At 39.7% G+C, this 25,339-nt stretch overlaps 1 protein-coding gene across 1 annotated transcript in view; it reads right to left on the bottom strand.

Annotated features, from left to right (window-relative positions):
* Positions 1 to 1,789: 1,789 nt before the first annotated feature.
* The window catches only part of mettl24 (methyltransferase like 24), a 47,747-nt gene continuing 24,197 nt past the window's right edge, over positions 1,790 to 25,339 (bottom strand). The window contains exons 2-5 of the mRNA XM_047387389.1: positions 24,125 to 24,223; positions 18,167 to 18,300; positions 5,837 to 6,059; positions 1,790 to 3,355 (exon numbers count right to left, since the gene is read on the bottom strand). Coding sequence (XP_047243345.1) covers positions 3,035 to 3,355; positions 5,837 to 6,059; positions 18,167 to 18,300; positions 24,125 to 24,223 — 777 coding nt within the window. The 3' untranslated portion in view covers positions 1,790 to 3,034. The remainder of the gene's footprint in view (positions 3,356 to 5,836; positions 6,060 to 18,166; positions 18,301 to 24,124; positions 24,224 to 25,339) is intronic.

The following is a 25,339-nucleotide window of genomic DNA, read 5'->3' as shown; positions in this document are numbered from 1 at the left end:
TTTGTGCTCCTTGCACCATTGAAACCAACGTTTGGCATTGGCATGAGTGACCAAAGGTTTGGCTATAGCAGCCCGGCCGTGTATATTGACCCTGTGGAGCTCCCGACGGACAGTTCTGGTGGAAACAGGAGAGTTGAGGTGCACATTTAATTCTGCCGTGATTTGGACAGCCGTGGTTTTATGGATACAATCCGGGTTAGCACCCGAACATCCCTTTTTTTATGCTGTAACCACAAGCTTCAATGTACAGTACAGACCGAAAGTTTGGATACACCTTCTCATTCAAAGAGTTTTCTTTATTTTCATGACTATGAATATTGTAGCTTCACACTGAAGGCATCAAAACTATGAATTAACACATGTGGAATTATATACTGAACAAAAAATGTGAAATAACTGAAAATATGTCTTATATTCTAGATTCTTCAAAGTAGCCACCTTTTGCTTTGATTACTGCTCCGCACACTCTTGGCATTCTGTTGATGAGCTTCAAGAGGTAGTCACCTGAAATGGTTTTCACTTCACAGGTGTGCCCTGTCAGGTTTAATAAGTGGGATTTCAAGCCTTATAAATGGGGTTGGGACCATCAGTTGTGTTGTGCAGGAGGTGGATACAGTACACAGCTGATAGTCCTACTGAATAGACTGTTAGAATTTGTATTATGGCAAGAAAAAAGCAGCTAAGTAAAGAAAAATGAGTGGCCATCATTACTTTAAGAAATGAAGGTCAGTCAGTCCCAACAATTGGGAAAACTTTGAAAGTGTCCCCAAGTGCAGTCGCAAAAACCATCAAGCGCTACAAAGAAACTGGCTCACATGAGGACCACCCCAGGAAAGGAAGACCAAGAGTCACCTCTGCTGTGGACGATAAGTTCATCCGAGTCACCAGCTTCAGAAATCGCAGGTTAACAGCAGCTCAGATTAGAGAACAGGTCAATGCCACACAGAGTTCTAGCAGCAGACACATCTCTAGAACAACTGTTAAGAGGAGACTGTGTGAATCAGGCCTTCATGGTAAAATAGCTGCTAGGAAACCACTGCTGAGGACAGGCAACAAGCTGAAGAGACTTGTTTGGGCTAAAGAACACAAGGAATGGACATTAGACCAGTGGAAATCTGTGCTTTGGTCTGATGAGTCCAAGTTTGAGATCTTTGGTTCCAACCACCGTGTCTTTGTGCTGCGCAGAAAAGGTGAACGGATGGACTCTACATGCCTGGTTCCCACTGTGAAGCATGGAGGAGGAGGTGTGATGGTGTGGGGGTACTTTGCTGGTGACACTGTTGGGGATTTATTCAAAATTGAAGGCATACTGAACCAGCATGGCTACCACAGCATCTATCAGCGGCATGCTATTCCATCCGGTTTGCGTTTAGTTGGACCATCATTTATTTTTCAACAGGACAATGACCCCAAGCACACCTCCAGGCTGTGTAAGGGCTATTTGACCAAGAAGGAGAGTGATGGGGTGCTGCGCCAGATGACCTGGCCTCCACAGTCACCGGACCTGAACCCAATCGAGATAGTTTGGGGTGGGCTGGACCGCAGAGTGAAGGCAAAAGGGCCAACAAGTGCTAAGCATCTCTGGGAAGTCCTTCAAGACTGTTGGAAAACCATTTCAGGTGACTACCTCTTGAAGCTCATCAACAGAATGCCAAGAGTGTGCAGAGCAGTAATCAAAGCAAAAGGTGGCTACTTTGAAGAACCTAGAATATAAGACATATTTTCAGTTGTTTCACACTTTTTTGTTCAGTATATAATTCCACATGTGTTAATTCATAGTTTTGATGCCTTCAGTGTGAAGCCACAATATTCATAAATAAAGAAAACTCTTTGAATGAGAAGGTGTGTCCAAACGTTTGGTCTGTACTGTACACCACAAAATAGCTAAAGAAGCTTGCTGTATCCAAATATATTAATGGAAGTAAAAAATGTTGTAGAAAAAGGTGCAATTACAAACAGGGAAAATACCTTCTAGATATTTTCAGTTGTCTGGACAAAACGCCTCATTGAGGGCAAAGAAAAATTGACCGGCTGGTGTAAGTTGATGAAGCTCAAATAATGACTAAGGTGTTCAGAATACCATGCCTGAATGCATCACACACAGCCTTGAAGCAGATGCAGTAGGTTGCTGCAGCAGAAGACACAACTGGGTGCCGTTGCATCCAGCTAAGACCAGGAAATTGAGGCTACAGTTCACACAGGCTAACCAAAAACAACAAAAAATGATGCGATGAGTCTCGACTTTACCTGTGATATTCAGATGGTAGGGTCAGATAACGTTGATCTACGATTTCAAACTGCCTTGTATCAAAGTTTTAGATGGTTGGTGGTGGACCCCTTAGTACTCCAAGGCACCATGTCACAAAGCTCAAATCATCTCAAGCTGATTTCTTGATCTTCACAATGACTTGAGTGTACTCCACTGGCAGCCAGTCACCAAAACTCAATCTAACAGAGCACATTTGGGATGTGGTGAAACAGAAGATTGTCATCATGGTTGTTCAGCAGGATGTGTGATGCTATCATGTCAATATGCAACAAAATCTCTGAGGAAAGTTTCAGACACCTTATTGAATGCCTCAAAGAATTAAAGCGATTCTAAAGGAAAAGGGAACCGGTACTAGCAAGGTGTACCTCATAAAGTGGCTGGAGAATGCCTATACACGTTTAAAACTATACATTTGTGAATACCATACTGCCTTGTGCAGGCAGCATAAATTGCTTTTAAGTATTCCCTTACAGTCAGAGAGACAGGATCTTTTTTTTTTGCCTGCTCCTTGGAACACTGTGTATGTTTTCATCCACTGTACAACCTGTGTGGTCTGTTGGCCATAGCTGTTTATAAAGAGGGACCGGCTGGCTGCGGGCCAGGCTTCAAGAATGACTGAATCAGGCTGACCTGCTGCCAACATTAGAATAGCCAAAAGGAGAAACAGAGTCTCTGAAGGTAATTACTCCATCCATCTATGGAAGAGGTCATCACAGACCAAAGACCAAGTCACAATAACATTTATTTTTTATGTTTATGTGCTGTCTATGAAGGCTTCCACCGTGTGTTCACCCAGCTCAAGGTGTAGGCGCTACTGGCATTCAGGATGTTCTTGTGTAAAAAAAGATGAGGTTTTTTTGGGTTGTTGTGGACGTGAAAGAGGCGGAAACTGGCACGTTCCAGTTCCTTCAGCAAACTGAACCAGTACCGCACCACAGATGGGTCGTCACCGGCCACCTCGAAGCCTGCCCAGTGCAGGTGAAGCTCTAGCAGCAGCTGACCCACAGAGTCCAGGACTCCTTCTAGGACAAGATTCTCCAGTATCTTCCACTCTGCGCTTTCCATGTCTGCTTTTAGTACATCCACCTGGAACATAGTGACAAGAAAAGACTGAAAAAGAAAAACGATTTCACACCTAGATAATAAATGAGTTCTATTGCAGCTTAATAATTACACTAAGATGCGATGAGTTATTGAATTCAAAAGCTATTAAAGGATGTAAAGGAGTAAGTGAAGCTTGGCCTCAGCTTATGTTTCAGTGGCGGTGATGATGGATTGAACCGAGGCACAACTTGACAGTGCCTGCTGGAAGGAATTGCTTCCTAAAATGAATGTTAAAAGCACCCTGAGGTCATATTTATGTAAATAGACTCATGTGTGCTCAAAGCCTAATGCACATTGTCAAGAACTTGAGTTTGAACTGAGATTTAGCAAATACTAAAGTTGCCCTGTTTCTGACCTTTCTGAGTTTAAATGTTAAAGGTGAATATTTCTTTTGAAGAGCAACTTAAACATAGATGTACGATTTCTCAGTTTAAGATATCAATTCTCATAAGTGCACTCCAAAGAAGTGTTAAATCACCTTTTATTTCTTTATGCTTCAGTTTAAATAAGCCAAACCTTCCAAACAAGTGGTCTTAAAAGTTCTTTAGGCTTTACCTTTTAAAGTTTGTCTTTGGACTTTAGCTGGTTTTTTCACCCATTTTCAGTACAGTCCTTGAACTCCAAAGGCAGCTTTTGTACAATGTGTGCTTAAAAACGAGAGGAAAAGACTAAAGTTTTGCATGAATATGTATTCAGCCCCTAAATAACCCTAAATAAAATCCAGTTCAACCTGCCGACATTCAGAAGTGCCCTAAATATTAAATAGAGTACACCTATGTGTAATTTAATCACCGTAGAAACACAGCTGGTCTATGAAGCCCTTAAAGGGTGGAGAGAATTAGTGAAGAAACCAGAAAAGTCAGCAGTACACTTGTGGAGAAGTTTATCTCCCAGAACACATCATCCCAATGGTTAAACAGGGTGGTAGCAGCATCATGGTGGGGGATGCAGCTGTAACTGTGGTGAAAGGTGGCTCTGCAAAGTGTTCACCATTTGGGCCTGAATACATATGCACACCACACATTTCAGATTTCCATCTTTAAAAGATTTTAAAACCTGCCTCCTTCTCCTTCGTAATTGCAAACCACTTTGTCTTGGTCAATTATTTTGAATTCCAAATAAATATATTGAAGTTGGCAAATGTAACATGACAAAACAAGACATGAAAAAGGTATAAAAGAATACTGGGATTCTTGCAAGGCACTATGTAATTAAGAAATAGGAGAAGAATACCTGAAGACCTAACAGGATCTCAAAGATGGCTCATTCTTCAGTTGCTGCTGGGAAAATGCATTTTTATTTGAGGTTATAAATCACCTTATTAGTTTGCTGTTTGCCAAACAGCCATGGATTTAAACCAGATGTGTAGAAGTAGAAAAAAATACCAAAAACATTCATGTCTGTGTAAACTGAGTAGCAGGAGTAAGAAACGGTGGGTTAGGTACCTCAAGTCTGGTTGGATGACTGGGCAGTCTTGTTAATGTGTTATTGGCTTAATAATGCAGTCAATTGTCCATTATGCAGTTATTTTCTCCAAATGAGATGTGGCATCCGACAACTGACATTTGTTCCTGTTGTGAGTCTCTTGTCTCAGTTGGTCACCAGAGGTCCATAAATGAGTCATTTGTGCAGATTTTACCCATTGCAGATCAAAAATGCTGCACAAATGCATGTGTTAACCTTTCTGAGTGCCTGTTTCCTATCTGAGAGGCTCGGCAGAACCTTTTGAGAGAGAACAATTCTGCCAGTGCGTGTGCTTGCTCTGCTGGCATACCGAGTACTCACATTAAAACCTCATTATGAGGATGTGTGCATGGCCCTGCATTTAAAACAGGTGAGTACTGTCTTCTATAAAACAGCACAGTGTACCAACCCACGCACCACAGACAACACTAATGTTATATTTGTGCCTTTTACAAACTGAAACATCTCAATAAAGTAGCAAATTGCAGAATATTAATTTCAATTTGAGGTGACAAGGAGCACATTTCTACAGCTAAGACTTTCTAGAGTCATATCTGAATTTTGATCTTTTTAGCTGCCAGCCTATAAGTGAAAGGGAAATAGGTGTGGGGTTGTAGAGTTTAATACAAAATGAACTGCATGTACACGCTATATGCAATTTATTTGTCATGGATGTAACACTACAGGGATTGCAAAAACATAATGCTGTGAAAAAGCGTTTGTCCCCTTACAGATTTCTTGGCATTTGCTTGTTTGTTATAAGTTGTCACACCAAACTGGACCTGTGTGGAAATATAATTTCTCCCCTTGAAATCTTATGAAACCGTGATTAGGCACATTTTGTTCGGTTCAGTTTCACTTATCACCTGCCAGTATTATGACCAAACCACTTATTTATGGTGAGGCACACATAAATAAATGTGTGCTTGCATGCAGCACATAAAGAATGATGATAAAATAAAATACATAAATAAATAGCCGTATTGCTTTACCACTTACCTCTCTGTGCCCAAAGTCATCCAGGATGGTGGCCAGTTTCTTGTTGTTTGCTTGTCTTTTAGGGAGAATCGCTGGGCTGGGGTCCCTCCAATCTACAGAGATGCGATGGAACCATATTTCAGCTTTCTGCAGGTGAGGCTGCTCCAGGCTGGGATCAAAGCAGTGGACCTCGCAACCTGATTGTGCGAGAAAATTATCCATGGACCGATCATCCACTCCCAACCTGAAGACACAAACAGAGAAGGGTTGAGTATGAAGGCATCACGTTTTTTGTCCTCAGATTAATTTATTAATGTATTTACAGTAGATAGTGGACAAATAAATGCATGCTTATGAAGCACAAGATAGAAAATAGAATGGAACTGGTTATCAGCTCAATGTTATTTTATTGGACTCCACTGTAGAGAAGTAATAAATGCATGATACACAGCTCTAAAATAGGTCCCCAGCTCCCTAATCTCCTATTGAAAAGGAGCTCTATGCATGAACTTTCTTTTTCCAACACATAACCTGTTGTGAAAAATTATTCCCATTTTGTACTAATGTTCAGGTGCATAACACAAATGCACTTGAGGTGAAGATCCCAAACTGATGGGTGAATATTGTCTTTCAGGATTATTTGGTAGAGAACAGGGTTCGTAGCTCCATCAGTGTGGTAAGTCCTCCAGGTCTAAAAGCAGCAAAGCTGAAACAAACAACAACACTATCACCACTATTGTTTAATTGTGGATATAATACTATTTTTTTCTGAAACACTGTGTCAGTTTTACACCAGACGTAACGAGATGCACATCTTTCCAATAATGGCTCATTTTTCTTGGTAGACCACACAATATTTTCCTAAGTCTTGGGCTTCACCAAGATGCTTTTTTGACAAATGCGAGTCAAGCCTTTATATTCTATTTGGACAGCAGTGGAATGTTCCCATTGATTTAATTTTTCCAAATCCCATTTTGTTGTCGATTCATAATACCTGACTGTTGTTCTTTAAATGTTGCTCTAGTTTTTTCGAGACCTTCTGGATGAGTTATCAATGCAGTCCTGTTGTAATTTTAGTAGGCCGGCCACTGTTTCACTGTGATTCTTCGGAATCCCAAATCCATAGAAAGGGCTTTGTAACCCTTTCCAGGCTGAAAGATGCCAGTGACTTTGTTTCTTATCTGTTCTTGAAATTTCTTTTTAGATTGGGACATGATGGGCAGCTTTTTGAGATGTTTTTAAATCTTTTTACTAACAATAACATTCTAGAAGTAATTAGACTTGGGTGTGGCAAGTCTGCTCTGAAAAAACTGTTCTAAATGATTCATAAATGAATCATTTCATATTTCACTTAAAATTACAAACATGAGGAAAACTTAGAAAGTTACTATTTTTTGAGGACTTATCCTCTCAGGATCAGAAGCGTAACTAAACGTTGTGAAGAGTTAAATGTGCAGATACTTTGGTAAAAATCAGACCAACTGGGGGCACTATATAAACAGTTTGTTTCTATACAGCATAACAATCCATTAAATCCTTTCATCTGATTATGGTTTGGATGAGTTACATTGGTATTCTTGGTCCAAAGTTCCACATTTAAATGGATGTTGGAGGTTGAAGACAGGGCCCGATGATCGTTGAAATTTAGCTATGAGACAACATGTGCATAAATTAAGTGAACAATACTGTGAAAATAATCTCAGCGGTATTTGGGTATAGTCCCGACTTCATTACCGCACACAAAGTTAGGAAAGGAAATACACATGCAAAGAATGTTTCTGGCAGAGAAAACTGATTCTTTTGTTGGTTCTTTCCTCAGTTTCTCTCTCTCTATGTACCCTATTTGTGCTGCAACTTTATCCTGTATTTGTGGCAGTGGGAATTCAATTCTTTCACAGATGAAGCTCCGGATCCCAGAATGCATCCCACTTGCAGGAAGATGAGAGTTAAGTATATGCGAGGGACTGATATGAAAGATGATGTCTCTTTTCACAGCACTAAATGTGTCACTGACAGTTTCCCATTCTCTGGTGTGATTGACTGCAGTAACACTACAGATGATAGGTATCGCCCACATAGCAGAAGGGGGTTAAAGGGGGAGTTAGAGTGCAACAAAAGCCTTTCTGAATGACTCTGGTGATAAAGTCCTCACTGAATGTAATATTTTCTCTCATGAGAGTAGAGCAGAAACACTAAGTACCATAAACTGGTGCAAAGTAGTGAAAATCTTACTTCAAATGGATAGTTCAGATTTTGTGAAGTATGGTTATCCACTAGAGTCTTAATCTGAGAGAGTCTAAAGACAAAACAGATTTCTTCCAGCTTAAGACAACTCCAATCTCAAAAACGTTGTTCCGGGTTATACAAATGCTATGATCCTGTAAATTATCATGACATTTATATTTGATTTTTTTTTTTTTTACACAGAAACCTATAATTATTAACAGCTGGATAAAAAAAGTATTTTTCTTCCACCGTGGAGTCTTGCGCAGCTGAGTGCATTACAATGGCGAAAAACACAAGGTCTTTCTTGGGCTCTTTGACAGTGATCAGTGGCTTTTAAGCAACACTTCTGATTATTCATTTGACTTCTTTGTTATTAGAATCTTACAGAGTGCAAAGCATTGTAGGAATTTTGCCATCATTTCTGATCACCTCACCCTAAATAAGCGTACAAGTTTGGTTGCTCAACCATGTTTCATGCAGCTTAAAGGACCCAGTAAGCTCAATGCAATTTCATAAAAAGGAGATACAGAGACAGTCATTTGTGCTTTATATGTTCAAGATTAAAATAATGAACTTAGTATCTACTTGCTTACACAAACTACAGATTGTAAATAATGCAGCAGCAAGACTTTTTATCGAACCCAAAAAAAATGAACACAACACTTTAATTTTAGCATCGCTGTCTGTGATTATGGTACAGCTAAATCTGTGCCTCCATATTAATTCAACTAATGTTTTTATTTTTTTTTATTAGTTTTTCAAGATTTTTGTTAATCATAGTGCTGATTTTTTTAATTCTACATTATTTCGTTGTTTTTAAATCTTAACTCATACAACATCTGTTATGAAATTGCTATATAAATCAAGTTCATAACCTTTTAACAGAACACTGCTTCTGCAGATCTTACATTTAAATATGTGAGATGTAGGGTTGATTCACAAATTCCCTCTGAATAGTTTTTATGGCAGGAAACAAGATAAATATATTTAAATCTACCTGCTCTTACACTGTTCACATGGGGAAAAACACTTTACCTAGTTAACTAGCTTTGGATTCATTGATAAAAAGTACAGGCCTATATTGTCTTTCTGTACTGGGTGTTAGATACCAGATTTTCTCCTGCTTTCTTTCCCTTTTTTACAGTCTGTATTGCCTCTGCCTCCTCTTGTCAGCATACCATTTATAATAAAGAACAGGTATTTTTACTTCCCCTCCAAAGCGCTAGCCTACATAAGTGTTCTAAATTTGTAGTTGTGTGGCCTTGAATCTTCAAGGACAGTTGTAGACCAATTTCAGAAAAGATAAATCATTTCTGCACTTCAAGACAAGTTGGTTGTTGTTCAGCAAAAGAAGGTGAACTCTGAAGAAAAATTAATGACTGGTTTCACAAGCTTGTAGGGATGTTTGAATACAGTGGCCAAGAAAAAGAAATAACTTCTTCTTCACATTTAATCTTAATAATAAACTGAAGAGGCATAGCCCAGCAGAGTGAGATCTAGGCTACTGGCACATCCACAAGCATCAAACAAGAAGATTAAAAACACAAACAGCCTACAAATCTGTCTCAATAAGTCAATCTGTTTAAAAGACTAGAAGGGAGAGTGTTTTGTTGACCAAACAAAACCTGTGCCAGTACCCGGTCCTTCTAGTACAGACATTAAACAAGTGGTATAGTGAAAAATGGGCATACCCTTGATTCCTGCTCTGATTTAGTTCAGGCTCTATGTCCAACAAAGAACAAACATCCTATCCCTAATCTTACCTTGAAAAGTCCAACCTTTATTTGAGTCAATTTATTCAGTGGGTGAAAAGAAATCAAACCTCAACAAATCCATAATTGTTTTCTACAAAATCGCTGGTGTGACAGTTAATGGTCCTGCTGCTGGTAACATTTTTACCAATACAGCATGTATTCTACTCTTAAAACATCTCACAAGGTTAGAGCATAAAGAGAGAGGGATCTCTAAATGCTTTTATAGGATTTAGGTCTGGGGACTGAGATTACCATTGAAAAAGCTTAATTTTGTGAACCATTTCTGTTTAGATTTGGCTATATGTTTCAGATCACTACCTTGCTTAAAGACACGATGATGACCCGTTTTCAGTTTTCTCTCAGAGTCCACCAGATTTTCATATTTAATTTCACGTTCATGAAGCCATGTTCTAACAAGGTTTTAGGGGCATTTTGAAGAGATGTGGGCCCATACTATTACAGTGCCTCCACCACACTTTACAGTAGGTATAAAGGCCTTTCCACATATTTATCTGTTTCTCACCAGCCCCAGCTGGAGTTTGTTGCTGAAAATCTCAGTCTTAGTTTCCTCTGACTCAGTCTTAGCAGAGTCTAGCAAACTCCACATGTTTATGTGTGATGGTAGAGCAGAAAAGGTTATTTTCCTGGCATGTCTTGCAAACAGCCACTGGAAATATATATGGCATCTAATGGTTGTTATAAAGTCTTGTCAACCCCCAGATGCCAATCTTTACTACAGAACTCTAGTGGTAAGCTTTGGAGATTTGGTTTTACTTCCTTACCTTCCTTCTCATTGAGTGTAGTGGCAAGATAACCTTGGGTCATTGTCCAGTCTTGCTTGCCACAGTCCAAGTTGTTTCAGATGTTATAATTATTGTTCTAACTTTACATACGTTTACACAAGCTTGGGCAAGGAGCTCTTTTCATATTGCTATTTTGTGACAAAAATCATCTTAAAAATCAGTTGAAAAAATTATTTCAGTTACATTAACCTTTTGCCACAGGGGCAGAAAATGTCGAGTTGAAAGTAGTGGTAATGGATGGGTGCGCTCCGGTCTGCTTTGAATAAAAGTCACTGGATGTTTTGGTCTGAATGTTTTGGATGTTTATAATGAAATTAAGTTCTAAGGAAAAAATGTCGTTAGTAAAAGAGGAATAGTTTGTGCTTTCCATATTAGGGGGATTTTAATTAGTATATTTTTTGAAAGGCCAGGCCTGTGAAAATTTCCGACAATTTAAAAAAAAGGATCGGCCTCCACCTCAACTGGTGAACCAAATTCGTGCCGTTCTCGAAGTGCCATCCTGGTGCCGCATAGTATCATTCCAAGGTGCAGCAAATGGTCTCTGGGCCACACTTGACTCACCTGTTCCTATTCCTTTAGGAATAGTGAGGGCTGATAATTGTAGCACTCTGGAATTTGTAATAAACACAATTTCTAAACAGTACTTTTTCTCCTGCTGAATAAATGTATTGAAAATAAAAGTGTGATTTTTCTTGTTTTTATTCACAGCATGGGATTGTTCTACTGCAATAAAATGGGAATTCATTTTAAACTATTTTAAATGTCTTTACTAGGGATGCATGTACTGTAGTACTGTAGTTCTTGTACTTCTATCCATATATCAAAATCTAGCTTCCTTTTAGACACTATTTCTTGGTGCACTGAACCAGAACTCTTTCAATATCTTTCATTCAACACCATGTGGAAGAGGAAAGTGTAGGAAGGTTAAATGAAAAATTGTACTCTAAATATAAATAAGTGGGAGGAAGTAGGAGTTAAAATGGTGGATAAGTGGTCTTTTATGTGGAAAAACATCCTTTAACCATCCCTCTCTACATGCAAGCAACAAGCAGCCGACCAACAAGAGAGTAGCTGCTCATTGTGCCTAGACACAGCTGCCCACAGCTCATTAAACAGAGAGCAAATGAACTCCATCAACTGAAAACAAACATACACAGCTAGTAAATATGTGCTCAGAGATGTGGTGACTTCAAGACAGTACACAGAGACACTTGTTTTTTGCCTTTCTTTATAATCAAATTTTATGTACAGCTGTGGACTGCAGTTTGAATCTAAATGCAATGGTGGAAACAAGTCCTTGTAGCAGAATTTTCAGCATACCTGGCTTTGTGTCAAGAATATGACCAAGAACTTGTTTGGGGGGTGTGTGTGCATAATGAATGTACTGCAGGTCAAATAGAGGACATATCAGACAGTGCTGCAGAGTTAGTTTTTCAAGGAAATTTTTTCCATCATCTTCCTTTTATTGTATTGATTGCCAGAGTTGAGGGGTGACTTGGAGTGTATTGATTTCATTCCAAAGCTCTTAAAGGATCAGCTGGATTGATGGAAAAAAGTGAGAAGGTTTTTTTGCTTTACAGCAAGGATGCTGTGATTCATATCTTATAATGTTGCTCATAAAAGTAAAACTATACCCTGAGAGCTTTTTACCATTTTGTCACTTTAAAACCACAAACTTACTAAATGTCTTTTATTGGGATTTTTTGTGACAAATTAGTGCATAATAGTTAAGTGGAAGGATGAAAATGATACAAAGTTTTCAGATATTTTTGCAAACAAAAATCACAAAATTGTGTTGTGCATATGTATTCAGGTCCTGAGTCAAAACTTTATAGATACACCTTTTGCTCCAAAACAGCTGCAAGGGTTTTGGTGCATGTCTCTACCAGCTTTGCATTTATAAAGACACACAATTATGCCTTTGTTTTGTAAAATAGTACAAGCACAGTCAGATTGGCTGGATGGTGTCTGTAAACATTAAGTCGTGACTCAGAATCTCATTTGGGTTTAAAATATCCCATTTTTTATGTATGTTCAGGGTGAAAATCCTGCTTTTAGGTGAACCTCTGCTCCCGTCTCAAGTCTTGTGCAGCCTGTAAGAGGTCTTCCTCCAGGTCTACCATGTTTTTAACTAAAGCCATCATTCCATCACATTTGAAAAGTTTCACTGTCCCTACTGAAAAAAAGCATCCCAGTGCATGATTCTGCCACCACCATGTGTAGTTTTATCTTTCACCTACACATAGGGTTGCCAAAGAAAATATTACATTTTGATCTCATCTGAACAGATCACCTTCTTCTACATATTTGCTGTCCCTAATGTATGGCTTGTGGCAAGCTGAAAGTGAGATTTTTTTATGGTTTTCTTTCAACAATGGCATTCTTCTTGCCATTTTGTCATGGAGGCCAGGTTTGTGGAGCACACAACTAGTCATGCCATGTTGACAGATTCCTCCACCTCAGCTGTGGATCTCTGCAGCTCCTCCCCATTCCCCCCAGAACAGCTGGATTTATACTGAGATTAAATTACACAGGTTGACTGATCATGTAACTTCTGAAGGCTATTGGTTGCACTGGCTTTTATTTAGGGGTATCAGTGTACAGGGACCTGAACGCATATGCATGCAACATATTTCAGATTTTTATTTGCTATACATTTTTAAAGCCCCATATTCCTTTTACTTCATAATCATGTGCTTTTTGTGCTTGTTTAAAAGCAAAAACATTCATTTAAGTTTTTGATTTTAACCTGGCAAAATGTAAAAAAGTTCAAAAGATGTGAAAACCTTTACAGGGTACTCTATCTTTTCTGATAAATGGTGTTGTTGATCAGTAAATGACTGAACGTTTATAGCACTTTTCCAGTCATACAGACCGCTCAAAGCGCTTTACAAGAGAGCCACATTCACCCAATTGCACTCACTAACGCTCACACATTCATACACCGATACGCAGATCGGTAGGCTACTTGAGGTTAAGTGCCTTGCCCAGGGGTACATCAACATATGGCAGGAGGAAGCTGGAATCAAACCCACAACCTTCTGATTGCCGACTTCTCTTCCTACTGAGCCACAGTGAACCCTGAGGTCAACACTCTGTAACTAGGTAACTTTTTACCCCCTCTCCAGAGAAAACGGGCATGAAGAATCAGGAGGGAACTGACCCCACTGACGTCAGATGTCTTTGTGTCTTGATGTCAGCACACCTGTGCTGTATCACAGCAGTCAAATTAATAGGCTCTATCACTGCAGAAAATGCCTTTTAGAAGTCTGTTAACCCCAGCCACAGGGAGAGCAGGCAGGGCAGTGCCAGCCAGGCCACGTTGATCCTCAACATAAAGTCAGCTGGGATTGTTTAACCCTTAGGTCTCAGGAAGGTCAAACACCTTGGTGATTTGGTGGACTTCATTCAAAATGACTGGTCTGGTAGTGACAGAAGCAATGGTGGAAAAAATACAATCTTTCAAATTGGAGATAGTTCAGACAGAAATTGGATTATCCTTATTTCAAGTCGCAGACAATGTACTTGTTCTGTTTTAGCCAGAGACACAGTTATGTCAAAACAACCTGTGTGTTTTGCTAACATATTATTTTTGGCCCTGAGGATATTTGATATGAATTTCAAATATAATATGCTGTGAAATCCAATCAATATAAACTACAAGAAAGAAAAAATTGTTACAAAGAAATGGTGATCAATATTTTAGGATCGTCTCCTTTTTCTCTGCCTAAAATGTTGAAAATCCCACACAAAGGCGTGTCCCAAAAGGTGCACTTGATGATGACATCGTTACTTTGCATTTTGTAGAGAACTGCCCTGTTTAAGCATCAGACATTTAGTGCAGTGTGCTCCTTGCTGATGAAGTGAGAGAAAGCACCATGGTGAGAACAAAAGAGCTGTCTGAGGCCTTCAGAAAGAAGATTGTAGCAGCTGATGAGTCTGTAAAGAATTCAAAAGAATTCAAAGTCACTTTTCACTGTCTGGAAAAGAGTCTCTAAGGGAAAAACATTCAAAACAACTGCCAACATGTCCAGATGTGGCTTGATTAGCAAGTTTGCCAAGAAAGCAGAAGGCAAGATGCCAAAAGATGTCTTTAAAAACCCAAATATATCATTATGGGACCTGCAGCAGGATCTTGCTGGTATACATATATATGAAAGTGCATGCCTATGCAATCACAAAAAAATGCAGAGGTTTAACTGTAATGGGATGTGTGAAAGGAGGACACATTTGCTATCTGTAATTTCACCTCACCATTCATAAATCACTAGCGAAGGCTGGTGAAATCCCACACAGTTGTGAGCTTTCAGAAATGAAGCTTGCAGTGCTTAACAACAGAAAGTGTAGTGTGGAATGGACATCAACACTACAAATAAAATCTGCAACTATGGGCTTCAATGGAAAAAAATAATGATCTTGTTGTTAAATTGTGTTTCTCATCCTTCTTGCCGGAAATTATGTCTGAGTCTTGTGCATACACTATATGTCATACATACAGGGGTTGGACAATGAAACTGAAACACCTGTCATTTTAGTGTGGGAGGTTTCATGGCTAAATTGGACCAGCCTGGTAGCCAGTCTTCATTGATTGCACATTGCACCAGTAAGAGCAGAGTGTAAAGGTTCAACTAGCAGGGTAAGAGCACAGTTTTGCTCAAAATATTGAAATGCACACAACATTAGGGGTGACATACCAGAGTTCAAAAGAGGACAAATTGTTGGTGCACGTCTTGCTGGCGCATCTGTGACCAAGACAGCAAGTCTTTGTGATGTATCAAGACCCACGGTATCCAGGGTAATGTCAGCATACCACCAAGAAGGACGAACCACATCCAACAGGATTAACTGTGGACGCAAGAGGAAGCTGTCTGAAAGGGATGTTTAGGTACTAACCCGGATTGTATCCAAAAAAAATAAAACCACGGCTGTCCAAATCACGGCAGAATTAAATGTGCACCTCAACTCTCCTGTTTCCACCAGAACTGTCCGTCGGGAGCTCCACAGGGTCAATATACACGGCCGGGCTGCTATAGCCCAACCTTTGGTCACTCATGCCAATGCCAAACGTCGGTTTCAATGGTGCAAGGAGCGTAAATCTTGGGCTGTGGACAATGTGAAACATGTATTGTTCTTTGATGAGTCCACCTTTACTGTTTTCCCCACATCCGGGAGAGTTACGGTGTGGAGAAGCCCTAAAGAAGCGTACCACCCAGACTGTTGCATGCCCAGAGTGAAGCATGGGGGTGGATCAGTGATGGTTTGGGCTGCCATATCATGGCATTCCCTTGGCCCAATACTTGTGCTAGATGGGCGCGTCACTGCCAAGGACTACCGAACCATTCTGGAGGACCATGTGCATCCATTGGTTCAAACATTGTATCCTGAAGGCGGTGCCGTGTATCAGGATGACAATGCACCAATACACACAGCAAGACTGGTGAAAGATTGGTTTGATGAACATGAAAGTGAAGTTGAACATCTCCCATGGCCTGCACAGTCACCAGATCTAAATATTATTGAGCCACTTTGGGGTGTTTTGGAGGAGCGAGTCAGGAAACGTTTTCCTCCACCAGTATCACGTAGTGACCTGGCCACTATCCTGCAAGAAGAATGGCTTAAAATCCCTCGGACCACTGTGCAGGACTTGTATATGTCATTCCCAAGATGAACTGACGCTGTATTGGCTGCAAAAGGAGGCCCTACACCATACTAATAAATTATTGTGGTCTAAAACCAGGTGTTTCAGTTTTATTGTCCAACACCTGTACATACAAGTCAGTCAGTGTGGGCCTGTGTCTACCTTGCTTGATGAGTCAGGACATAACAGAGGCGGGCTGATTTGTATTCCTCTCGCTGCATCGGTCATTTCTCAAAACACGTGGAGAGAGAAAGAGGCGTTCTCAGGATTCTGGGTTTTTGTGTGTGTGTGTGTTTGTGTTCACGTTGTTTTTAGCTTTTAGATGGTTCCAGAGTTTCTCAGGTGCACGGGGTGACAGGTGTGACTGATCTGCTGATTGCCTTGAGGAGTATTTAAGGAGGAGGCTGCCAGCACTTTGATGCCAGAGTGTTTGCCTTCAGTGGCTGAAACCTGAACCTTGTTTATCTTCGTTGAGCTTCGTCTTTGGCTCCAGTGATTTCCTGGACGCTCAAGTTTACCTACGTTTTGTGGATTACGTTCTGGATTTCGTGTTTTGGATTAAGCTGGCAGCTTCCTGGAAATTCCCGACTCCTGAACCAAGGCAGAGGCGTACCCTGTTCACCCTCCAACGCAAGTACCTGAACATTGAACTCTCTCATGAACTCACCATTATTCACTCCCCAGCTTGTACTGAAGCATCTGGACAACCTAGCTTCGCACACTCAGGTTCTAACTCCCTCTACCCCTGGCAACCTGACGGCATTTACTTAGTAAGACACTTTCTTGTTTACAAGTATCGTTTTTGTTAACACCGTTCCCTGTTTCACCAGTTCTCTTCCCCTCTCTTTCTGTTGGCGAATTTACCCATTCATGTCCCTGTGTTCACGTACTGTAAATAAACACCGTTACACTTTCAGCTTGTTTCCTCTGAGTGTTCTCTGTATTTGAGTCAGTGCTATATCGAAAATGACAGGCGTCTAAATCCAGCCAAGGAGTTTTTCGTGAAACGGTCTAATAAAAAACATGAGCACATAGACAATGACCAGGACTTCTGGAATAATGCTCTTTGGACAAATTAGTCTAATTGTTTAAGCACCAGAACAGAGGACATGCTTGGCGTAACTTAATACAACATTGCAGGAACAAAAAAAAAACCCATTTGCTGTGAAGCATCCCTAAACCAAGTGCCATGGTTTTTGGATGTTTTGCTACAGCTGGATATGGCCAGTGTACCATCATCTACCATAAATTCTACCATCAGAGGATAATCGAAAAAGGCGAGACCATCTGTCAAAATACAATAAAGCTCAAGCAGAAACATTAACCATGCTGCTGTGATTGCCAAGGACTGACTGAGAATTTAGAAATGGAAAGTCTTATGCCAGTTAAAGTCAAAGCCCAGATGATCTTGATCTCATTGAGATGTTGTAGGGTGATTTGAAACAGGTTATTTCAGGAAACTCCCCCAACATGTCAAAACTGAGGAGTGGGGCAAACTTTCCCATGGCCGCAAGAACCATTTCAACGAGGTTATTTCATTCAAAGGGAGAAACACTTGCTATTGGGGGTAGGGTGTCTTAACTTTTTACTCTTTTAAAGTTCATGTTGTCTATGTTTTGGTTAAGGAGTAAAACGGGGTAAAAACTGTTGTAGTGCAAATAACTTTCTTTTAAAGGAAACTAAAATAAATATGGCACGACACGAATATATAAACACTTCATGAAACAAACTGAATATTTAAAAAGAGTAATCCTTTTTTTGCATCACTGTACACAATCCAGAGATTGTTGCATTAATTTTGAACATTTACATATATTTATGTAGGAAGGCAATGTGAGAAATAATTTCACATCATGCAACTTGCCCCCTTACACAGATATATTAAGAAACATGCACAGTATGTGTGAATCTACTTTTTTCCTATACCCACCCAAAAGAGTATACCCTACAGTGCTTGCTCTTCATCCTGTGGGTCAGGCTGAACTTTGGATCCAGGCACACAGCCCAGTCACCAGCAGATGATTCTGTAGCAGCCTCATTATCAACTAATGAAGCACAGGTTACCTGGATACAAAGAGAAACACGTCACAGCAGCCGTTTATTTGCAACATTTAATTATTCTCAACATTGAGGTGAGTATTCCAAATACAAAAGCATTAGTAAAACAAAAGCAGACCCCAAATTTGTAATGAATGGTTGGGAAATGGGATTGGCTTACTTTTGAGTTTCTGTTGTGGTAAAATGAAACTGTTAGCAGACAGGGGAAGATAATTTATGATTGAATTTATACAGATGCACGCTCTGTGTTAGGTTATGTGACATAAATCATTTTGTAAAAGTCAAAACAGGGTATTCTAGAACTGAATCAGTAATTAATCAAATAACTTTGTGTGTGTTTGCATGAATATTGAGTCTTGTTCACTTCAAACAGGTTGTTTTCCGTTATTGTCTCTTTTGACTGAAAAAACTAATATCAAAGGTTTGCACTGTTATAAATGACTGCAAATTGCTGTAGAATTTGACCCATAGAAAGTGCAAATGACCTCTGCGGTTCAAGCGTGATTTGTGTAATGCTCCACATGATGTTCAGCTGGGGTTGGAGCCAGGATGATGAGAAGGAAGTACAGGTCCTTCTCAAAATATTAGCATATTGTGATAAAGTTCATTATTTTCCATAATGTCATGATGAAAATTTAACATTCATATATTTTAGATTCATTGCACACTAACTGAAATATTTCAGGTCTTTTATTGTCTTAATACGGATGATTTTGGCATACAGCTCATGAAAACCCAAAATTCCTATCTCACAAAATTAGCATATCATTAAAAGGGTCTCTAAACGAGCTATGAACCTAATCATCTGAATCAACGAGTTAACTCTAAACACCTGCAAAAGATTCCTGAGGCCTTTAAAACTCCCAGCCTGGTTCATCACTCAAAACCCCAATCATGGGTAAGACTGCCGACCTGACTGCTGTCCAGAAGGCCACTATTGACACCCTCAAGCAAGATGGTAAGACACAGAAAGAAATTTCTGAACAAATAGGCTGTTCCCAGAGTGCTGTATCAAGGCACCTCAGTGGGAAGTCTGTGGGAAGGAAAAAGTGTGGCAGAAAACGCTGCACAACGAGAAGAGGTGACCGGACCCTGAGGAAGATTGTGGAGAAGGGCCGATTCCAGACCTTGGGGGACCTGCGGAAGCAGTGGACTGAGTCTGGAGTAGAAACATCCAGAGCCACCGTGCACAGGCGTGTGCAGGAAATGGGCTACAGGTGCCGCATTCCCCAGGTCAAGCCACTTTTGAACCAGAAACAGCGGCAGAAGCGCCTGACCTGGGCTACAGAGAAGCAGCACTGGACTGTTGCTCAGTGGTCCAAAGTACTTTTTTCGAATGAAAGCAAATTCCGAATGTCATTCGGAAATCAAGGTGCCAGAGTCTGGAGGAAGACTGGGGAGAAGGAAATGCCAAAATGCCAGAAGTCCAGTGTCAAGTACCCACAGTCATTGATGGTCTGGGGTGCCGTGTCAGCTGCTGGTGTTGGTCCACTGTGTTTTATCAAGGGCAGGGTCAATGCAGCTAGCTATCAGGAGATTTTGGAGCACTTCATGCTTCCATCTGCTGAAAAGCTTTATGGAGATGAAGATTTCATTTTTCAGCACGACCTGGCACCTGCTCACAGTGCCAAAACCACTGGTAAATGGTTTACTGACCATGGTATCACTGTGCTCAATTGGCCTGCCAACTCTCCTGACCTGAACCCCATAGAGAATCTGTGGGATATTGTGAAGAGAACGTTGAGAGACTCAAGACCCAACACTCTGGATGAGCTAAAGGCCGCTATCGAAGCATCCTGGGCCTCCATAAGACCTCAGCAGTGCCACAGGCTGATTGCCTCCATGCCACGCCGCATTGAAGCAGTCATTTCTGCAAAAGGATTCCCGACCAAGTATTGAGTGCATAACTGTACATGATTATTTGAAGGTTGACGTTTTTTGTATTAAAAACACTTTTCTTTAATTGGTCAGATGAAATATGCTAATTTTGTGAGATAGGAATTTTGGGTTTTCATGAGCTGTATGCCAAAATCAACCGTATTAAGACAATAAAAGACCTGAAATATTTCAGTTAGTGTGCAATGAATCTAAAATATATGAATGTTAAATTTTCATCATGACATTATGGAAAATAATGAACTTTATCACAATATGCTAATATTTTGAGAAGGACCTGTACACTTTCAGTAATGAGAACGTAAGTAGGAATTTGAACCTTTTAAGACATGTATTCATGTATATATATGAAAACACATTAGTTGCAAAATAACTGTTTTTCACTTGAGTGAACTTTAGCACAAGAGCATGCTCAAACGTTCGCATGCTAGTTTCTTTGTGTTTTGTCAGCTCCAGTTTGCACAAGGGGTAACCTTGTTGGCTCAGTCCTGATGATGCAGAACAAAAATCTAACTCTGTCTTACATCATTTAGTGCAAATACAGTGCAAACATAACAGCATGCACACAAATATGTGTGTGTTCCCCCACACCCTGCAATGTATAATTAGCTTAAAGCAAACAATCAGTGCTGACATGCAGAATAATGACTGAGAATGTGGGTGGGATTAGTTCCTTCTAAAAGGAAATTATTTGCAATCCCTTCCAGTCACTTATAAAAATCACACCTATTGTTGGTTTGAAACTACATTATTTATGTTTGCCTCTTCTGCAAAACTTTTACATTTTTACATCTTGGAAAGAGCAGCTTGTTGTGGCGATTACAAATTTCTAACTCCAGTCATGTTGTTCAGTGATGGGTCAAGCAGAGAGGCACCAGCTAAGTCAGGTTCCCTTTCATCATTATCCTTAGTGTGTCTTTGTTGTTCCCAACACTGAAATAGCTACTGTCTCAGGTGCTCCTTGAATTAATTTTTGAATATGCTTCATAATATCTGACAGTGATAATGTGCACCCAGCTGCAAGCAGTCATGAGCAAATAATGTGAACCGACATGCAATGAGCTGCTGACTGACAAGCATTGTTACAGAGAATTTAGAAAATGTTTTTTTAGTTTATTATATTCCTGTATTTGAATAACACTGTCTAAATTCTGAGAATGTAACAGGAAGTATCCCTAAAGTGTGTGTTATATACTTTTGACCGACCGTTATCCCTTCTGTGTGTTTCCCTGTGCGAGCATGCCGAGAAGCTGCTGACTGCTATTGATTGGACAGTTGTGTCACAGACCATCTCTCTGAGTAACAGCTCCACCAGACATTGTGTCAGTCAGCATTACAGCTGAGGATGCAGAGGATTCCCGCATAGACTGCTTCCACCCTCGCCTGCCACTGTCAATGATGGACAGCTCCCTTTCGCAGCTTCCCACAAACACACACTATCCTCCTACTCTTTGTTCCTGCCATATCCTAAAAGAGGAAACAGATAAGATGCTGATTTATCTCCAAGACAAATTCAATAAAGTAAAAATGCCAAACTTAGTTTTGGGCGATAAAAAGCCTAAGTCTCCACATGGGTTTGGGGTGGAACAAGGAGAAAATTATCTCCCAAGGCTCCTACAGGCCTACAGAATTTCTTTTTAGTTATGTTGCACAACATCTCTATCGATTTGAAGTAATTAATACTGATATAGATGAAAAAACAAACTACACCATCTCATTGATTCAGTCTCAACAGAAGTGCTGTGAGATCTGTCTATGCTGTAATCAATAGAGTAATGAATTACAGTGCACAGCTGAGCAAGCCAAATAGCTGAGCTGAATGTAAGAGATCCAAGTGTCACCTACACTAATTATAGTCTGAGAGATACAAAGTTATCCTGGTGTTAATTATATTACTTGTATGTCCTAATGTTGCATCCAAGTGTCTGCTTGAGCAAATTTACTGAACTCAAAGTTGCCATTTTGTGTTTCTGAAAACCACAGACCTAATCTCAACAGTAAGCACATTCCCAGTTTTTAGTCTTCTTGAGGTGATTCAACAGATTCTAGACTCTGGCTGGGCCAACAGACTCACTGTGATGCTAAAAAATGAAATCCCTCTTCTTCTTAAGCTTTTCATTTTGGTTTCATCATTTTCTCCTACAAGATTTTAACATGGCCTGGAGGCTTTCTTTGGAAGAAAACACTTTTGTTTTGCAACCGTGCTTCTTGTTCCATATGGAGAGTGTAGGAGATTGATATAGCATGTAGAACACAACCAGGTCTAGGCAGAGATTCCTGCAGCTTCTTCAGTAAAATTGTTGGCCTCATGAGAACTTCCCTGACATATTGCTGTCTTGTTTTTTTCATCAAATTTGCTTTTCACCTTTGTCCCATATTTTTTCCTATGCTGATTGTCTTGTTTGAAGCATGGCATAAAAATTGTGCCATAATGATTATTTGGCTATTAGCAACTATTAATAATTTTCAATTATTAATGTTATCAATAAAGTTAAAATATAGACTTTTAGTCAGACTAACAAATCAGAGCACCCCCTGATCAGGAATCATTAGTTGAACAATTTTCGGTCTGTCAAGTATTGTCCTATGCATACCAGCCCAATATGCTGCGGTATTATGGAAGTAATTTTTTTCTAAGACCGTGTTAAGTCTCGGGTCTTTTGTGCCACCTCCAAGACAAATCTTAAGTCTTGAATGACTGAAATGAACATACTATTGTTTAATGCATGCTAAAAAAAATTGTTCACATCTAGTTCTTGAATTAATTAAGAGGATGTGTTTGTATTTTGAAGAATCACTAGATGTAAGCAGAGACAAAGATGTTATGCTTATTTTGTTCTGAAATACATTGAAGCCATTTTATATATATTAATTCTGATAGACACCTCAGATGCCACTATTATAAAGCTTTGACTAACAAAAAACCACTGTCAGACACCTTGTACCTCAAAAATGTAATTTTTCAGGAAATCAAAAACACATCTTGCTTCTAAATTGTAATTCATACTGTTTGGTCAAAGTTACATGCTCTTTTTGATGTTTTTCACTGAAAATGGATGAATGAAACCCTAGATAGATGTGACGGGTGATCAGTAGAATTTATTTTAACAAGGACACCAAAATTACTAAAAATGGATATACAATGTTGTTGCCTGACACTGATGAAAAACAGATTTTAAAAAACATTAATAGTTCACAATCTGTCAGCGGGTCCAAATAAAGTGCACGCTTTCACAGGAGAATATGCAATCCCTGTTAGAGCTGTGTCTTACTTTCACCTCTGATTACATGAGCTAAAGACTGCTCCTGACTCAAGCTTTCATTTAAATGTCAAAACCTTGAGTCCAAGTCAAGTCTTAAGGTTTTTTGTTTTGTTGTTTGAACCTTTGTGTGACTTCAGTGCAGCAAAAAAGTCTTGGCTGCTTGGTTGAGTTTAAGCTTAAAACATTTTGTAGCATTAAAAAACATTTTGGTCCTTTAAACAGTGCTGTCAGAGTTTTGAGGAAGTGTGATCAGCTCTGGGCTCGCCTGGCTGAGCATGTGTGATTAACCTTTGGATATAATGGTGATCTACCTTTGTTTAAAGATAATCTGAGACCAGCAGTAATGTATCAAACAGCATCAGTACCTCTTAATAATTTAGTCATGTTATAGCCACCACTGAATATTTTGCTGCAGTGTGTATTGTATTTAAAGCTCTAATTTAAAAACTGCCACATTCATACTTCCTGGTTAATTTCTATGCAAATCTTCGTACTGTGTTTTAGTTGTCTCAGTATTCTGCCTACTAAATGCAGTACAAATTATACAATTGCCTCTAGCTGTTAATTGCAGCTACTACTAGAAGGTCTCAGACCTGCATAAAACATTAAAAACAGCTTCATCCAACAGGAAATTATTTTAGGCAACAATAATTCCTCGAACAGTGACTCACCTGTGGGGTTGTGATGTAACTGAGGAACCTTTTAGTTTCATCCTCCAGAGAGTGATCCTCACTGGCCCAGGGCTGTAGATTTATATGCCAACGCAGAGCCTGTAGTTAAATGTGAACATAATATGTGGGGGGAAAAAAGACAAAAACAGCAAATGATGATTACACAATCTTAAAGTGGGACACTCTCAAGAATTCCCCTGCAAGGGTTGGAGTAAAGTTTGACTCTTTCAGGTATCATAACCCACTTGTGTGTATCCACTTATAGAACTAGGTCATAATGTTCTCTGAGAGGACTTATAAATGCTTTCACTTAAGTGACAATTTTTTACCATTTGTTTCCAGTGTTGTTTTTGTAAAATGACGCCTGGCATTTCTGAGAGTCACAGTTCTTGAACTTCTTAATTCCACCATCTGCTGGAATTGCAGTTGCAAATCTTCTGGACTATGTCTGTACCACCCTTGCACTAAACGTATGGATTAAAATCTTTGCTAGTTCTTCTCTGAAAAGGATAACACTGCCTCATAACAAATAGATTAATAGCTTGCCACAGATTCCCAACTACATTTAGGTCTGAACTTTGACTGGGCCTTTTTTTATGCATGAACTTGCTTTGATCTAAACCATTCGATTGTAGCTCTGTGTGTTTGGGGTTATTGTCCTGCTGGAAGGTGAGCCTCTGCCCCAGTCTCAAGTCTTTTCCAGCCTCTAAGAAGTTTTCTTGGATTGCCCTGTATTTAGGTTGTTTGCAAATTTGATGAAAATGATGCAGATAGTTCAACAGAAGGCCTAGGAAAATGCTTTCAGGAGACAGCTGTTGCTGCTCAATGCTGACGAGTTCGCATTCCAGAAAACTGGCAGCTATCCTCTTCATGGCCTGCTTCATTTCTACTGGAATGTGTCTGCTTATGATTAAAGCAGTAGCTGTGGACCGGTGAACAAAGTGCAAGAGAAGGAATGAGTTGTGATGATGTATTAGTTGCTTGCACAATCATTTTCATGGGCCAAGTGTGCATTAGCAGCAGCGGTATAAATTATCTTCTCTGATTTTAAGATTGCAGACTTCCTTCTTTCTTCAACAAAGATATTTAGGTACTGCAGCCAATTTTTTAGAGGTTTCATATGAACAGCTTGAAATTATCATCCTTGAGATGTAGCTAATATAATAACTGTATTTGTTCAGTTCTGGTCCTACATCCTGTGAAGGCCTCTACATG

The sequence above is a fragment of the Girardinichthys multiradiatus genome, chromosome 15 (assembly GCF_021462225.1).
Source record: "Girardinichthys multiradiatus isolate DD_20200921_A chromosome 15, DD_fGirMul_XY1, whole genome shotgun sequence".
In the NCBI taxonomy this organism is placed as follows: Eukaryota; Metazoa; Chordata; class Actinopteri; order Cyprinodontiformes; family Goodeidae; genus Girardinichthys; species Girardinichthys multiradiatus.
This window is presented reverse-complemented; position numbering and strand designations above follow the sequence as displayed.